General features: G+C 37.6%; 1 protein-coding gene and 1 long non-coding RNA gene across 4 annotated transcripts; one reads left to right on the top strand and one right to left on the bottom strand.

The window, feature by feature from the left end:
* Nucleotides 1–5603: 5603 nt before the first annotated feature.
* LOC149925515 (uncharacterized) lies at nucleotides 5604–8395 on the bottom strand. 3 transcript variants are annotated; one of them, XM_090160102.1, is made up of 2 exons: nucleotides 7779–7881; nucleotides 5604–7492 (listed from the first exon to the last, which is right to left on the bottom strand). In XM_090160102.1, the coding sequence occupies exon 2, from the start codon at nucleotides 7389–7391 to the stop codon at nucleotides 6195–6197; it is 1197 nt and encodes a 398-aa protein (XP_090016228.1). In that variant the 5' UTR covers nucleotides 7392–7492; nucleotides 7779–7881; the 3' UTR covers nucleotides 5604–6194. The 3 variants fall into 3 exon arrangements, with proteins under 3 accessions (XP_090016228.1, XP_090016227.1, XP_090016226.1); XM_090160101.1 differs by lacking the exon at nucleotides 7779–7881 and adding an exon at nucleotides 8275–8395 and having other exon boundaries at nucleotides 5605–7453; XM_090160100.1 differs by having other exon boundaries at nucleotides 5605–7462; nucleotides 7832–7917.
* Nucleotides 8396–18223: 9828 nt separating this feature from the next.
* Nucleotides 18224–18867, top strand: LOC149925514 (uncharacterized). The gene is made up of 3 exons (XR_016476833.1): nucleotides 18224–18356; nucleotides 18440–18628; nucleotides 18824–18867. It is a non-coding gene; the product is annotated as an uncharacterized LOC149925514 (long non-coding RNA).
* Nucleotides 18868–18944: the final 77 nt, after the last annotated feature.

Genomic DNA, 18944 nt, shown 5'->3' with positions numbered 1-18944 from the left:
GAGACCTTGTTTCACAGCCACCAATGACTATATAAAGCTACGCGTAACTTTATATAGTCTTTGACAGCCACCAAAGAAAATACAGCACTAACGTCACGTAAAACTGGTGTTAACTTCCTTCCCCCCTACGCGAGAACTAGTTTTGATGACGATAAAAACGTCATCGACTGAGAAGTGACGTCAATAACGTCATATCCTTGCAACAAGGTATCATTATGAAAAAATTCTTTAAGGCACACTTATGATTAAATAAGTAACATCTGATAGTATGTAACCAAAGTTACCTCTTCTTGGTTTTGGAAACAAGTGGTTCCTATTTTAATAAAATACATTCTATTAAACATGTATTTTTTTATATGTGTTTAACAATTTAAGTTCTAGCGGTCTATTAACAGGCTGGAGCTATTTCTGAGGGGGGGGGGCAGTTTTTCCCCTTAGGCGCCGCCGCCGCCGATTTTTTTCAACGCCGCCGATTATTTTCTGAAAATCGGTGCGCCACGCCGCCGCCAAACTAATTATCGTTCCCGCCGCCGCCGTTGAAAATTGGTTCGGCGCTATGCTCTAAGTACAAACACATCTAACGCCGAGTTACAACAGGATCTCTCTAAAGTTGAATCTTGGCAAAAACTTCCGGTTTATCCTTCAACACCCCAAAATCCAATGTGTCTTGAAAAAGACTGTTTGTAATAGCTTAGTAGTCTTGAAAAAGGAAATGCGCGACTTTTGACGGGTTGCGTTATCTTTTTGTGGGGTGCTGTTTTTGTTGCTTATCGGTGTAACACAGTGTGTTGTAGCTTCTCACTGACACCACGGCAAACAGGTGTCAGGTGCACCTTTTCTGACTAGCATGTAGTATTTCAGTCGATTCAAAAGATCAAGTTTTTAATGGAAAAATCTGGAATCGCGGTCATTCATTCTAACCCTCTTGAAATTGGCAAAGAAACCTGCTTTCTAAATAAGCATTTTTAGAAGGCCCAAATGTAAAAATCTTACGAACTGAAAGTTTATTTCGATTTTGGAGGCCCAATCATAGGCACCTTTTTAAAAATTTGGAGGCCCCCCAAGTAGGCCTACACTTTTTCAACGTAGGCACGTGCCTACTTGTGCCTATTGCTGGCGGGGAGCCTGAATAGACAGTTAGTCAAGCGGTCGCACACTAGTACAAAGACTCGTTCAGCTATTGTATTATATCCTCGTTAACTATTAAATTTAATTATGTTCTTTATTTTAACTTGTGTGTGAGTTTTAAGTTATTTAAAGACAAGTTATACAAGTTTTTCTGACGTTTGCGACGCGGTAGTTTAATAAGAAGTTATTTCTTTTCTCTCGAGCAGAAGGCTAAGCCCAAGGTTATTAGAGAAAATACACTCTAAGCCTTGTTTCGTTTAGAGGTTTATTTAAGTCGTACCAGAGTACACCCCTTAGAATCAGGGCGGCTCCAAATGGAGTAATATATACAGGGTGTCCACTAAAAAACGATCCAGGGCGAATATCTCAGAAAACGTTTCCTCCAGGAATTTAATTTTTCTTATGTTACGTAGCACGTGCAGGGGGAAAAGAAGAATGATAACCTCGATGACCTTGAACCATGTCTTCAAGGTCATCTAAAAACTATCTCGAGAACCATAAGTGTTAGAAAGTTGGTTCCAATTAGAAAAGTGTTCCCCGTCACGTTTTATGCCTACATAGCGTGAACATGATTGGATTCGACCAATAGTAAGTCGAGAAAATTGGTACCAAAATCACAAAGGTCGTAAAAGGGAAAATTGCAAGACAGCGCTAATAACTCCAAAACAAGTCGTGCTACATTATCGAAATTTGCTAGACAATCGCATCATGGTAGGATATTTTAATATTTGGAAAATTGTATGACCTTGAACCATTGTCTTCAAGGTCATACTAAAATTATCTCGAGAACCATTACGTTTAGAGCAAAAATTCCAATTAGAAAGTTGTTCTTCGTCACATTTTAAGTGTTAATAACTTTAAATTATAATTTCTAAGAGCAAAACACCGCTGAAACTACCGTCGTAGCATGATTCCTTCGCTGGCTTCTGTTTGTGTAAGGCGTACACCGACAGACTTTTCTTTCCTTTAACAAGAGCGCGCCAATTTTGCTGCCCCGCAGCAGTGACTTCCCTAACAACTGTCGTAACCCACTCGTCATACGTGGTAGCAGTACCCCGACGGGTCCCGATGCCATAGCTGCGGTAGAGTTGTGCCACTCTCAACGTCCATGCAGTTGTATAACCGTTGGATCTGATAAAGTCTATCATTCTTTTTGCGATTCGAGCTTCTGGCATAAAATTTTAACCGGCCCAAGAACTTCTTCTTGCTTTTGGCCTCCCTCTGTTCCATAGAACTCCAGCTAATTTCACCCAGAACCGCAACATTTGCTGCCATTGGCCTGGTATTGAGTGCAGTGCGCCCCACCTCACGCTGCACGCGCTTAAAGTTCTTATTAGTTGGCTTGGAGTAACAAATAACCTCGTTGGCATATGTAATCACTGGGACTGCTACGCTCTTCCACAGAGTCCGTCCAACAGAACATTTATTGTACAACGATTCCGCCAAATTCCTTACCATCCAACCTAGCTTATTACACTTCCCTATTTTGTCTTTTTCCATTTGGGCAAGGTAGGCTTCCTGGGCCATCAAAGTAACCCCGAGGTAAGTATATTTAGTAACTCTTTCCATAGGCTTGCCTTGTAACTGATATCCCTGTGAGACGGTGGACATAGGGCTTGTACTCAAAAAGTTGGACTTGTCGATACTAAAGGTCAAGCCACGTCGGGAAGCAAAACTTGAACAAATGTCCAGAAGCCTCCACATGTCCGTATGATTATTCGCAAAAAGCACCACGTCGTCGGCGTAGAGTAAGCATCCCAGCTTAAAGTTCGAGTGTGGTCCATGAATTTCCGATCCAACGTTTGCTAGTCGGATTTCAACGGCAAGATCATCCGGATAAAGAACAAACAGCATAGGCGAGAGCGGGCAGCCCTGGCGTAAGCCCAAATGACTCTCGACCCTTCCTGTGGTAATACCGTCCAGGCTGTAGGTATAGTTGCAGTGGGTATACAATATAGAGATGTCACGCACTATTTCAGCTGGGAGACCTTTTGATAACAGACTTTTCCACAGGAGTGACCTATCAACGCTGTCATACGCCTTTTTTAAGTCCAAAAATGACACTTCCAAGGGTGTATTCATCTTAAACGACAGCTCTATCAAACTTGTGACAACGAAAAGGTGATCCGCTATCCTCCTATCCCGACGAAAGCCCGCTTGTTCCTCATTAAGAAGACCGCAATCCTCGACATATACGCTAAGCTTGTCTTTGAGCAACATGAAGTACAACTTGTACATCACTGAGGCCACAGCAATTGGGCGGAAAGAGTCGAGTTTCAGTTCATTCTTTCCCTTGCCTTTATACAGAAGGGTGACTCTAGTCGTTTGCCACGCACACGGAATATCTTGATCAGTCCGAATGGCGTTGAAAATGTTACAGAGAGCTGTTGGACATACTAAAATTAATCTAAATCTGGGGCTCACTAGTCAATTTTACTAGTGAAAAATTTACCTAAATATTCATAAATAATATGAGGTAATATAAACTCAGAATTCATCAATCCCATTAAAAAAAACATCATGTAACTCAAGTGATAATATACTCCTATTTTAATTCTGACGGGTAAAGCGAAATATTGCCTGTCCTTGTTTTGATACCCCCCTTTAACGTCGGTCTTAGGTAGAAAAAGTGCATGGCTCACTCGTTTGAATGTTTTTTCTGTTCATAATCATAATAAGCACTAATACCCAAGGCACCACCTTAGGCTCAAGTCATCTAGCAACTTATAATGCATTTAACCGGTGGCCGGGTTACAATGCGTAGCAGGGTGGTGGCAAGCCCTTCATGCCAAGCGAGCCAACAGCTCCCTACACTAACTATTACCGTTAACCTCTACAAGTTTTTATGGAAAGTGGAAACCGAAGAACTCGGGGGAACCCCCTTTAACCAGTGGGGAGAGAGCTTGCAAACTCTACGCGGAAGGAGTTGTTCCGAGTTTGCACCCAATGCCACAAGTTGCGATCGAACCCAGCTCCTCTTGCTGCGAGGCGAAAGCGCTAACCAGTAACCACTCTGCCACCCCACCAACGATTCTGTTAAACGTGCAGCGTTATTTTATTATACCGAGAATTAGCTCTTACAAACGATTCACACAATTAGCGCTAATTACGCTATCTTTAACGACCTTTTTAATGGCATTGGTAAGAAGAAAGATTTTCACATTGACCCAGTGGCTCAACGTTACCCATCCGAAAACCACTCGAAGAGAAGTTACAGTCTCTCGTGGATCAAGATGTCATTGAAAAAGCTACTGGACCCACACCATGGGTTTCTACATCGGTTCTTGTTCCTCGCCTAAGGCAGACAAGCCGGGTGCAATTCGATTGTGCATTGACACGCGCTGCTCAAATAAATCAATTGCAGGAGAAAGACACTTCACGACGACATTCGAAGATATCTTTATCAAACTACGTGGTGCTAAGTATTTTCCCAAAATTGACCTCAAAATTGGTTATCACCAGTTGACCGGAACTTAATCCTGATAGCAGCACTATTACTACGTTTTCCACTAACAAACAGCTGTTAAGTTTAAAGAAATTGCTTTAGCGGTTTTCCTTGATATTGAGGGCGCTTTTAAAGGGAATATAACCTCAGGTATTTGGTGTGGAACACCAACGTTTGCAGATCTAGCCGCTCTTGCCTTTGGCTTTAAAAATGTTTTGCGCTACTGTACAGGGAAATTTGAAAAATTGAAGGGGTCTTCCTTAAAGATTGTTTGTTATTAATGGACACACAGTGTTTTTGGATCCAAACTATGCTGACGAATCGTGTGCGTGTGGTGGTATCCTTCCTGCTTGGTGAATACCTTAGGTTCACCACCAGCTGTTGTTCCTTTAACTCGTAAAAGGATACAAAACTCTTTTAATGATATTCCCTTATTTGTTACTACTTTAAGCAAAGCACTAACTAACCCGAGGTGGTTATCACCGATTTTGTTAAAACTCCGGGGGTTAGGTAGACCTTATGGTAGGATGACAATTTCCAAAGGGAAAAGTTGCAATGGGCTTTAGTTTTCCTATGGCACACCAAAAATATTCGCGCCAAATGAGAACCTACCCCCTAGCGTTTTTTTTGCCTAAAGATTAAAAATTTCAAAACGAGTTGCGTAGCAACGGAAAGCCGAAAAAGGGGGGTGTGAAGAAGAATAGTTTTATACTAAATGTAACGTTAAAAGGAACTACCATTATAAGTCGACCCACGAATGAAATTAACTAGCGCTTAATTGATCTCCGAGCGCACCATTTAGTGTCACAAATTTTAAAATATTTAAGTTTTTTTTATATATTGTTTTATTTAAAAAAATTATAAAAAAGCACTGGGTATAAGAAAAGTAATCAAGGCAAATCTTAAGAATTATTGATTGATGTAAATTTGTACTCTTTATGGCAAACTTTATGAATACTAAAATTTTACTGATTTTCCTAAATAATGGGACTACCTAAATCCCTATGTACCCTGGATATTTTAACCACATTCATTTAATGCTATATTTTACTGTGCTGCAAAAAAAGTGTTTTGGCTGCTGAATTGCCCTATTGCATAATTGCAGGGGTAAACTTTGTGGACATTTAAGAAAAAATATGAGATTTAACCTTTAATTTACCAATAATGTTTTTCACATAACCATACAATTAAAACATGACTAAATAGGCTGTAGTTTCTTTTTAAATAAAACCATAAGCTCAAAATATCAAAAAAACTTAAATGACTTAAGTTAATATCAATGACTGCATTTTACTGTTCATTAATAATAATAATAATAATAATAATAATCAGCTAGGCTAATACCCAAGGCACCACCTTACGCCTAAGTCATCATGCGACTTTTGAAGCCCTTAATTCAGGTGGCCGGGTTACAATGCGTAGGAGGGTGGTGGCAAGCCCTGCACTTAAGTATATGTTTTTAACAAAATAAAATCAAGATGTTTTCACTATCAAATTGGTCATTAATAATGTGCACATTGTTGGTGAAGGCGTAAACTTTGACTAGTTGAAAAATCACGCTTTCCTTTGTACAAAACTATGTCTTTGGCTGATAATCTGTTTCGTTTGACGTAACATTGATTCAGTCTAACTTTTCAGTTTTGATTTGACAAAGTTCCAAAACTATCTTCGGTTCAATGCTGTGAGTTTGTAGAAGTTTTCTTAAATCACTTTCCATTGTGGTTGCGTGTTTGCAATCAGGGCATTGATGACCAGAATGGCAAGATTGGTGCTCTTTTAATTGAGCATGTCGTTTCAATGACAAACCACACTCCTGGTATGGATATGGTTTCTTATTAGAATGAGTTTCTTTGTGCCTTTTCAAATGAGACTCGGTTTTGAAAGAACTTTGACACTGGTCACATTTAAATTCACGCTTTCCGGTGTACAAAGCTATGTCTTCAGCTGATAATCTGTTTAGTTTGACGTAACATGATACAGTTGAACTTCTCAGTTTTGATTTGGCATAAAGTTTCACAACTAGCTTTGTTTGTTTCTTTGTGCGAGTAACTCTCAAAGTATTTTCGCTATGATACATTTTAACATGTTCTTTCAAATCTTGCTTTCTTTTGGCCGCATAGCCGCATCCCGATTCTGAACAAGCAAATGGCCGGTCAATGCTGTGAATTTGTTGATGTCTTGTTAAATCGCTTTTCTTTCTGGTCGCATATTTGCAATCAGGGCATTCATAGGACTTCTGACCAGAATGGCAAGTTTGGTGTTCTTTTAAATGATCATGTCGTTTGAATGACAAATTACACTCCTGGCATGGGTGTGGTCTCTTATCAGAATGAGTTTCTTTGTGCCTTTTCAATTGAGGCACGGTTTGGAAGGCACTTTGACACTGGTCACATTTAAATTCATCCTTTACATTAATGTGCAGTTTTTCGTGGCAGCTCAAATTGCTTTTTTGGATAGTCACAAAATCGCAACACCTGCACTTGAAATGCTTTGCAGCATTGCCAAGGTGCGTCTTCTCATGGTCATCCATGTGACTTTTCCTGATGCAGATGTAGTTGCAATGTGGGCAGGAAAACTTTTTCCCACCACCAGTATGAATTAGTTCGTGAGTCTTCAAGTGGCTTTGGTTATTGAACCTGGCATCACACTCCTCACACTTAAACGGACGTTCTTTGGTATGGATTCTCTCATGCCGAGTGAAGTTGAAAGACATTGTCGTGGCATAACCACATAAATCACAAAGGTACTTTTTATTCTTGGGAGCAGTTTTCTTTGAAATGGCTCTCTTTTTGGACACTGTCTTCTTTGTAGGTGTCATGTTACATCACTTCTTACTTCGGACCATGTGTAGAGTTACAGCCAGGAAAATCTATATTAATTCTGCAAATAGTAGTAAAAATTTTATTTAATTCTTAAGTTCTAAAGTTTTATTAACTGGCAAAAGGCGGTGCCCATCACGCCAGAAAAGATAAGGTACATAGTAGTGACTTAATGCAGACATACAGAAAAAAAAAGTATATACAGTCAGATTAACAAGAATAGTCAGATTTACAAGAAAAGTAACGTAAAATGACGTAAAAAGAAATGATCATTAAACACACAGAGGCACTTATGGCAAACCGAGGAACTCCCGAAGTGCTGGGCCGAACTTCGGCTGAGGCAGACACTTCAAATGGTCAGGCAGCGCGTTCCAGTCACGGACTACAAAGTAACCAACCTGGCCTAATTAATTTTATAGCCCCAATAGAGTAGTATCAGTGCAACATCAGCACATTTTATGGAGAGAAGTGTAGGAAGTTGTGGTCTCAAAGACCTGGATGATACATTTGTGTAGTTGCAACGAAAAACACTGGTATTGTAAACCAAAATTGGGAATTAACCTTTTAGCTAAACCCAGAAAAATTTGAGGATGACTTCAATCTCCAAAATTGATATTATAAATTAACTATTTTCTACTTCTAATCACCCTTCTTATTACCTTTACTTTACTAATAATTACATTTCAAATCACGCTATTACACTAATTTTTGCATTAATTTTAATCAGAATTAGTCTAGCCATCAAGGCATTTTTTTAACTAAAATAAGACTGATCAGTCATGGATTAAACACTAAATCCATGTGCAAATAGTCTCCCAGATTAAATACGATCTAAGATTATTAATACATTTTAAAATAGCTCTTTCTTAAAGTTTATCTTACTTCTTTAAGTTCTTTTTACATAACTTAACATTTCCGTCTGATTCTGAATTATTAAAACAATAAATAAATCGTAAAAATCATTAGAACGATGAGTTTCACCTTTTTTTTAGAAACAAACAAGGCTAGGCCTTAGATTTAGTTTCACCCTGGGGTTTTTTTTTTTTTTTTATTCAAGGAAGAAAGGGCTGATTGAGTCTGAGAAGACCACGAGCCCGGCGAAACACCATCTGATTAATCAGGGCGAGATATGTGTAACGGCCACGCCAACGGGGGGATACGTGGGGAAAGGGGTGGGGACACCCGTGGCGGAAGTATTCCGACCACCCGTTGGAGAATTGGGTAGTCGTCCTCACACGACCATCCACAAACTCTGCCTCCCGGACGCCTGGGGGTTGTGTTTGTTGTTGCTCCCATGAGTCCCATTGAGTTGGGAATATATAACTAGAGATACAATTACGGCTTCAGAAATCGGGGTTTCGCGGGACAAATTCTTCACTGCTTATAAACTTTATCATTCAGCGGTGGCGCCTTCTATCTTTTCTAAAAAACTATATTTTGCAATATCGTCTGCTTATATACTTTTTTGCACGTGTTCACGTGTATGTTAGCAAAAGTAAATAGGGGGAGAAAGTCTGGCACTTGGGTCCAACCGCACGACGTCTTATTTGAGGGGTAAAATTTTTGGGCTTCGGAAATGACTTCCCCCTCGCCTCTTTACAGGGACACAAAGGTATCGGTTGTACTTCGCCACGATGAAAAATAGTTCTCTATAAAATACGTGAATATTAAACTTTTGCTTTCGATAATTTGGTTAATTTAGTTCCTAAATAAAGTAGATATATGATAGAAACTAAAATGCGACAATTTAAAAATAATAACACGACTTTTTAAAAGAAATAAACCGTAACTAGAATAACGCTCACTTAAATCGTGGAGAGCGTGGCGCCATCTAAGAGCAGAGATCGGGACTAATTGGTATTTCTACGATGTTAAGGCCTGACAATTTGCAAGCTTAACTGATATAATAGCTATAGCTACGAGCTTTTTTTGTTTATTTTACAATTGATATAGTAATTATTAATTAAAATCAAACGTTATCGAAGGAAATAATGGTCCTTATTGGTTAGAAATATCACGTGATCACTAGCTCTTTAAAAAGGGTGTCAAGCATGGTGGAAGGTAAAATCTGAAGGCACTATTAGACTTTCTCCCCCTATTTACTTTTGATGTTAGTGGTAATTTGAATTTAGGTATTTAAAATACTGGGAAGAAACTCAAAATAACGTTTAATATTCTGATTATAATAAAAAGTAAATATTGTATTATTCTAACATAACTTTTGGCCTTTGAACAATATCAATTTAGTATTTTCATATGTAACATAATTGCTCATAAGTATGCCACTGTACCTTTATTCCATTCAAAAATCTTCACTAACGGTTGGTTTCACCACGAACCAGTAAAAAGGTGGACTACGTTAGATTTTAACCTTTTTATTCATCCTAGTAATTTTGGGAGTCACACTATTGGCCAATGGAAAACCTCTAAATTGAGAAGGATTTTTTTGCGTCGGAATTTTAATCAGTCCAATGTAGCTTTATTGAAATTTATAAACTCGCTCGGTTTGTGCGGAGGAAGTTAAATAATGAGTAATTTAGAAAAATAAAAGGTTGGGTCACTTTCCGAAAATGGAAAAAGTCGTCGAAGTGTAATATTCCACCAGCGTTATTAAAACCCATATCAAGCCTAGAAGAGTTAGGCCTAGGCTCAAAAGAATCTTGTAGATGCGCCAGAAAAGCTAAGCCTGAATTTCAACTATTTTTCCAATAAACCTGCTTCTTTTATTTGACAATGCAAATTTATTTTAGAACGTGAGTCTCCGAGAACTTGATTAATTTGCAAATTAATTACATTAACAGAACTTGACACTATATTGTAGTTCATTTTAGCTCCTAAGCCTTGGTTGTTCAAACCGGTTTGTTTACTAAAATAATGGCCGTCGGTTTATCAGACGTAGAGCTAATTGGGCGACGTCAAATATTACGTAGGGTACGGATGACGCAATATCTGTAAAGAAAAAAGCCAGTTTTCGACGAAAACTAATTGAAGACCATGAAAAATTAAAGGAAGTAGTAGTTAAAATGAGAGAACTGAGCCCGATTGTATCACTTCCCATAGAATCAGTGAAACCCCACGATACCCTACGCTGTGTGAAAGAACTGGGACCGCGGTGGTATCGTGCGGTATCGTAGGGTATCGCGGTAAGCAGTGGCGGCGCCAGGAATTTTCGCGAGGGTAGGCAAACCAAATAAATGGGCCCCTGACCCGGGACCCCCCTTTTCTCAACGAAATGCTTCAATAAAATAAAGTAGCGATGTACATGACGAACAAAAAAGTTCTAACAACAGTAAAACGAGTCCAAATATAACAGAACTGGGTTTATTTACTAGAAGATACCTGAAAAATTTCTAAATACATTATCGACAATTGTTTCATTGTTATTTATAAATTATTTTATCTCTTGGGACAATTTTGAGACCCTTTCTAGATCAATTTGGGGCCCCTTATAAGGTGATTTTGGGACCCCACTTTGTGTACACGACTAACCAAAATTTAGAAATATTAAAAACCTGCGAAAATTGGTTTCACGATGGAACTTTTATTACGACATTATAACTTTCAGGGGGGTTTAGGGGGAGTCGTGGAGATCAGTAAGGAGGGAAGATTCAAAAAGTTCCAAATGTAACCTTGAGAATCTGACCCACGCACTAAACTCGAGGGAAATTTAAATACTTATTTCCCCGTGCCGTATGTATCGAATTTATTTGTTCGGGATCCTTAGAGTCGGTATTGTCACAGAGTAGGTAAATGAAATCAATGGTAGTTATGCAAAAATTTAATTCTTGGTTTATTATTGGACTTAGTAACAACAGATTCAATTATGGTAATTATAAAAATATTGGTAATGATCTGAGGATAGTAATTACGTATAGGCTATGATGGGCTCTTAGGGGTGTACAATGAATATAGCAGGGGTAACTTTGGATTGGTAGCTAATTAAGTAGATTGGCTATGGTTGGCCGAATCTTTAAGTTAAATTTAAAATACCCTTTAAAATAAATAACAAAAGAATGAAACAATATAGTTTAAAAGTACTTATCGTTCTTCAAGTAACCGACCTTAAACCAAGGAACGAACCGCACATAATTCTCTTCACCAAGAATTATCACGAACAACCACGAATTCGACGTGAAATACCCGCACAAGTACCGTGCACTTTAACCTTCACGTCGAACCGCGTCACCGGATGCTGTATACCACATCCTGATCAATAAACCCTCAAAGACACGATTGAAACAAAACTTAAGAAAAACTGAATATTGATTAAAGCTGACTTGGCTTTATATACTAGATAAATAGATGACCCCTTATCTTATCGGGGTGTTTAAATAACTAAAAAAGCTACGGGGCTGCCAGAATAGGCCAGAGAAACGAAATGAAACAAAAAACAATATATGAGTGGTCCCTAGATCGCTATACTGAGGGAACAAAGATAAAAAAAAAGGAAAATAACAAGATGCTCACTCCCGAAAGTTAAAGGGTCGTGATACTTTTAAGAGTTCACCCCTTCTATTTTTTCAACTTTTTACCATTCATGGTCAAGTGAAAGACGGATCATTGTTACCCCTAATTTACTGTTTGCTTCCTGACAAATGCCAAAAATCTTACGAATATATTTTTGACCTCTTGTGTGACTGGTGTGGAGATTATCAACCGAAAATTAAAATGAGTGACTATGAACTGTCAATTATTAACGCATTTAAAAAATATTTTCCGGCTACAAAGCAACAAGGCTTATTAGTTATAGAGAAAATAGCTATTTTCAATTCCACATGAAATATTATTCTGCACTCTCATTTTTTCCAATTTCAGAAGTTCACAAAGGTTACGAAGAATTGCGTAGGATCGAATTCTTCAAGAATAACACGGAACTTCTGGAACCATTTAACAAGTATTTCGAAGACACTTGGTTGGGAACCAAAAAGAGAGGCAGATGGACGGCTCCGCGCTATCCAATAGAACTGTGGAACGTGCACGAAGCTGTATTAAATGATACAAGTCGCACCAATAATGGTGCAGAAGGTTTCCATCGAGGGTTCAGTTCGCTACTTGGAGCATGTCACCCGTCGTTTTATAAATTTGTCGAAGGAATTCAGACACAGCAACAATTAACTGAAGTGCATCTGGCTAAAATTGACTTCGGGGCTGGAGAAGGGCAAAGAAAACGAAAACAGACGTTAAGCTCGAACGAAAATCTAAAAAAAGTAGTAGAAGATTTTAAAAACCGTACACTTGAGAAATTATTTAAAGGAATTGCTGGCAATATTTCATTTCTATAAAAAAATATGACTTTTTAAATGAAATAAATTTGAAATTTTTTTTTGACGTTTTGATATTAGCCTTTTTTATTTTATCTTTCGCCTTTTTGGATACGTTCGCCATTTGTTTATTAGCCTTAATTTTTTTAGTCTTTTATCGCATGCGCCGTTTTAATATAGCCGTTCTGTCCGTAGTACGATGTACATTTGAAGATACACGAATTGAAACGCTATTTTCAAGTGTCATGACGGATAAGTATTGGTACATTGTTGTCGATTTTTTTGTTGAAGTGAAAGGTCTAGTCAACGTAGTATAAAACCCACGAAAAATTGTGCTAATACCATTTCCGAATAAGACGGGGAAACACCATCATGTTTTCTTGTAGCGTGTGCAAGAAAGAGTTTGCTAGAAAATGTACTCTAAATCGACACATACGCGAAGTTCATGAGGGAAATAAACATTCTTGCGAGGTTTGTGGACAATCGTTCGCGCGCAAAGATCGACTTTCAAGACACTTTCGTGTTCACGAGTGCCACTCTGAATTGACTAACCGAGACGAGCCTCAAACATCAGGGCAACAGCAGCCTGTAAACTTAACGGATAGGTATGCACCTACCGATAATTTTCGGGATAATATTGAAGAACTTTCAGTTTTGAGAAACGCCGTACTTAAAAGGAGACATCCCGAAGTGTAACCCACCAATTTTGTTCAAACTCGGGGGATTGGTAGACCTTACTGTATCATGAAAAATCCTAAAGGGAATTTATTCAATGGGCAACCGTTTTGCCATGGCAACGAAAAATGTTTTTGACAACACAAAACATTAAATTTTACCATTGAAAATAACATGGGATTTGGACCTCAAATTGATCAAAAATTGATCAGTTTTGATGGTTTTTTTTGTCAATTTATATCTATTTTTTCAATTTTTGTCATTTTCGAAATTTTGAAATTTGTTAACATTTTTCACAGGGGGGGCCCTAGGAATCGTTCAGAATCCCATGTTATTTTCAATGGGAAAATTTAAATTTGTTGTTGTCAAAAACATTTTTCGTTGTCATGGCAAAACGGTTACTCATTGAATAAATTCCCTTTAGAATATTTCAAGTTACATGAAGGTCTACCAATCCCCCGAGTTTGAACAAAATCTGTGGGTTACACTTCGGGATGTCTCCTTGTTAGTACGCAGTTTTCACCAAAGTCGACCCACACAGACTTTCATCTATTAATTGAGGAAATTAAATTTGGATTAATAAGGTACTTGGAAAAACATTTAATTGGTAATAACGGTATGAAATGGAACATTTTCATACGTGGACGTTATTCACGCAAACTGAACAATGGGGAAGAAGTGAAAGCGCTTCCATATTTCCGAAGCAAAAATCAATGCACTTTAGTGTCCGATGAAATCCCCCGTCAAATTGATACGTGTCTAGATCAGATATGCAAGGCAATGGAGGAATTTCAAGACATCGGTAGTGGATGGATAATTGTTTTTTTTTTTTTTTTTTAAAGAGCTAATACCCAAGGCATTATTTTTTGCAAGTAGACATAATAAAGTACGGACCACTTGTAGGTGGTGCTCTTGTTGTTCTCCCCGCTAATCTTCGTAATTGCAAAGGAATAGTGAATATAAAATCAGAGAGTGTAAAGATTATAAAGATTATGAGAGGCGTCTCTTCCTATTCCCGTAACGTTAAAATTTCGTACAAGATTTTGAGAGCGCGCGCCCATAGGAGAGGTTACGTTACTATCCGACACACGATGTCGCTACTGGAAATTTTTTAAATTTTGTAAACATCCGGAAAGTTTTTCATCAGTCATGGCTGTTAAACATAGTTGAATTATGCTAATTTAAAATTAATAAAATTCAATTCCATGAAAAATAAAGAAACGTAAGTACAAGAAAGCGGACTAATTATAATATTTTGATACTAAAATAATTATTTGTTTGATTAACCAAGGAAATTCATTGGAAATTTTATGAAATGGCCGAGGCTTAACGAGAACAGAGTGGTATAAATTAAAAAATACGAGGAAACATTGAAGTTGGTAAAATGAGATTAATGTTGTATTTTTAACAGTTTCCTATCTAATCTTTTCTGGGTTTTCATGTATTCATGGTTGAGATCTTGTTTTTTAAGGGAACTATGTATGCAGAATTCTATGAAAAAAGATATCATGTTTTGGTATGCAGTTGCACATGGAGAATCTTCATAAGCTTTAAAATATTTATTGTCAATGATGAATCTCTCCAAACGTCCTTTAATATTTGTCATGTGCGATAAAAGCTTAAAACTGGTGTCAAATACTTCATTTGTCTCCGTTACAAATTTGAAGAAACTACCAGTTGGTACAATGAGGCTGCTGAACAGCTGATAGAAGAATTCTTTGCTGTTTTGAAAGCTTTAAAGTAAAAGAGCAGATTTGTTGGGTCAACAATTGGATTGTCATTTTTGAGTTGACTTATGCAAGAAGAGCATTGAAGGTTTGAGTAGCAGCGGTGAATTAGATATCCTGAAATGTAACTAAGAACATTTTGTTTTAGCAGGTTTGGACTTCCAATAGAATTACAAAATTCTAAGTCTTCATCTGAACATTGCCCCTGGCTTTGCGAGACTACAAGATTTTCAAAATTAGAATCCGGTGGTTTCAAGAGATTATTCACAGAGGCAGCCCTGTATGCAGCTCGAAATTGTTGTGGATAGGGATGATCACGGTTGCCTCCTTTCTGTCTTATAGATCCAAGAAAATTATCTACAAAATCTTGGCTAATCCTGTCCGTTAATAAAAACTTAAAACCAAAATTATTCTTTAGATCTTCCCAGAGGAGTAGCAAGGCTTGAATTGAAATTACCATTTTCTGAAATTTCCAATGGTGTAGAGTCATTAAGACTGAAAATTGTTGGCACAGCGGATGGTGTGAGCCTATTTTTAGTTCTAATATTCATGAAACTGGCATCAATGAAATGATTCGCGCAAATTCTATGGTTAACGTGTAAATATTCCGTAGTTTTATTTGTAAGCCCATCATTATTTACATTTTTCAGTCACAAAATAGAACTAAAATTTATATTAAGTAAATATGCCAATAAGCCTATCTAATGAAAATGCGAATTTACCAGTCTTTTTCCTATGGAAACTTATAAAAAGATAAACAAGGATTTCTTGTTTTCGATATTTCACAATTTAAAACGGAACAATATACCCCAGACACACTAAATTATTTAAAAACCTTGTAAAACTAGCATTAAAAATCTGGAAAGTTTTTGCGTCTCTTTTAAACCTAACATCGAAACGCACGCGCTGTGAGAACGGCGCCACTGGTGGCGCCATCGCTCTTACGGTAGTAGTGGACATTTTTGGGAAAAAAAAAGTTAGTACGCTTTTTTGAAAGAGAGACGCCTCTCATAATCTTTACACTCTCTGATAAAATCAAGGGATAAAAAGTGTTTTTTGTGGTGTATTCTCGCAAAGCTCCACCCCGCCAAATACCACAGTGAAAGAGTCCATCTATATACTCCATTTGAGATGGAATTAGATTGCTCCGATATTACGTTCCCCTTTCATCTTAACACATTTATGCTTAAAAAATTCGAAAAAATAACAATCTGTCAATTAATATCTTTGGTTGGGAAAAAAATGAGGTCTTTCCTCGTCACATTTACCTTCTGTACATTGTTTCCGGAGAAAAACAGAATTTTTTTCTGATACGTAATATGAGTAGATTTCTGTGCAATTCCACTAAACATAATGGCAAGATTTACGTATGTCATTATTGTCTACATCGGTTTTCTGGAGCAAATTCCAAACAAAACCACCAAAATCATGTGGAAAACTGTTATATTCATGGACCCCAACGTATAAAAATGCCTCTGAAAACTCCCATTTTGAAATTTGTCAAATTTGGATGGATACAAAAGGTAACTCGATATTTTTTTTCTTGGAAAATATTAAATGTACTTTATTATTTCAGGTGCCGTACGTTATAATTGCTGACTTCGAGTCTCTTATTGTGAAAATTCAGATTTGTTTTCCGGATACAATCTTATCATCTACTACCAAACTGTCAGAACACGAAGCATGTGGATTTAGCTACGTTGTTGTAGGACCAGACGGTATCGTATAATTGTAATATTTTCCTGATCTAGACTATAATTTTATTATAATTTAGGCACACCAAACGCACATGTGACTTATAGAGGTACAGATGCTATCAGGGCCGGATTAAGACTTTATGGGGCCCTAGGCCCAAGTTAATTTTGGTGCCCCCTTTCAATAGCGAGCGAAGCGAGCTAGGCGCTCTCTCAATTTATTATTCAGAAATGGAAGGAAAATACATTTTTTCTGCCAGATTTAGTATGTCGTCAGGGGCTAGACGGCAGTCCGTCAGAGAATGTGACAATCAAACGTTTTTGGTTCATAGGGGTGGACGCATTTACTAAAATTACCCCGGAAAATATTTTGTGAAAAGCAAATGATTAAAGTTTTATACTTCTATTTTTTTCGAACCCTCTTGGTGCCCCTTGTAGGCTTGGTGCCCTAGGCCCAGGCCTATTCGGCCTATTGGTTAATCCGGCCCTGGATGCTATCGACGTGTTTCTGGAGAGCCTACTGGCGGAACAGGAAATCATCGTCGATTTATTAAAGAAAAACGTCCCGATGGACCTTACACCGTCAGAAATTAAAAAGTGTTCGAAAGCCACTCATTGCTATGTTTGCTCCGAAATTCTAACTCTCACCGATCCACCAGTCAAAGATCATTGTCATTATTCAGGTAAATATAAATATATATAGTTTGTGTATAGAATATAATTATTGAACACCTTCAGGGCGTTTCCGTGGAATTGCACACAACTCTTGCAATTTAAAGCTACGAGTGGGGAAGTTCATACCAGTTATTATGCACAATTTATCTCGGTACGTTTATAGAATATAAATTAATTAATTTTGCTTAAAGAGTGTGGATTACATATTAACAGGTATGATGCTCACCTTATCATAGAATAGGTTTAAAGAAGGAAGAAAAAATTACACGCATCCCTTCCACCGCAGAAACTTACATTAGTTTTTCTTTTGGACGACTACGTTTTATCGATTCCGTTCGATTTATGCCAGCATCTCTGGAAACCCTTGTCTCTAATTTAGCAAAGGGTGGACCTGACAAATTCCCTATTCTTAACTCAGTCTATTCACCTAGTGAAGTTACTCATTTACTTAAAAAAAATATCGTACCCTTATGACTACATGAGTGATATGGATAAATTTAATGAAACCAAATTACCACCGAAAGAAGAAGAGGAATTATCTGATGAATGTTACGAAAATGTACGTCAGGTGTGGGAGACTTTTCATATCCAAACGTTAGGTATATTCAAAGAATAATAGAAATACTTATCATTTTCAAAAAATAAATTTGATTATTCTATCTTACAGGAGATTAACACGACTTTTATGCGCGTTTGGACACACTACAACTAGTAGATGTTTACCAAAGCTTCCGTACAATGTACATTGAATTTTATAAACTCGACTGTGCACACGCTTACACCGAACCCGGATTAGCTTGGGAAGCTGCTCTTTACATGACGAATGTCCGACTAGAGCTTATACAGGATATAGACATTCATTTATTTATTGAGCGTGGAATACGGGGAGGCGTTTCCATGATAAGTCATAGATTTGCCCAAGCGAATAATAAGTATATCCCAGAAACTTACAAAAATCTGAGTAATTATATAATTTACTTGGACACGAATAACTTATATGGTTATTCAATGATAGATTATCTCCCAATGAGTAAGTTCGCTTGGGTACCTTTAAATGATTTATTGTCCTTCACTAATAAACACGTGTTAAATTTACCAAACGAGTCGCCCTACGGTTTCATATTGGAAGTTGATTTGGAATATCCCCAAGAACTTCATCAAGAACATAATTGCTATCCACTCGCTCCCGAATCGCGGATAGTAAGTTAGGATATGTTTTCACCATATTATAAACTAATGTTACAAGAGCTAAAGCTCCCGCAAAAAAACACGCTTCCAAAATTGGTCCCCAGTTTGATGAACAAGGAAAAGTATGTTGTACACTACAGAAATCTTAAATATTACGGCTCCAAGGGGTTGAAATTAATCCGAGTTCATAAGATTTTATCGTTCAATCAAGGACCGTGGCTACGACCATTCATTGAATTCAACACCGAGAAGAGAAAAATGGCCGAAAACGATTTTGAACGTGACCTCTTCAAGCTCCAAAACAATAGTGTCTTTTTTATGAAACAAACAAA

Source organism: Leiobunum rupestre, chromosome 10 (genome assembly GCF_980474605.1).
Source record: "Leiobunum rupestre chromosome 10, qqLeiRupe1.1.hap1, whole genome shotgun sequence".
NCBI lineage: Eukaryota > Metazoa > Arthropoda > Arachnida > Opiliones > Sclerosomatidae > Leiobunum > Leiobunum rupestre.
The sequence above is the reverse complement of the archived record's forward strand: the minus strand, read 5'-3'. Positions and strand labels throughout refer to the sequence as shown.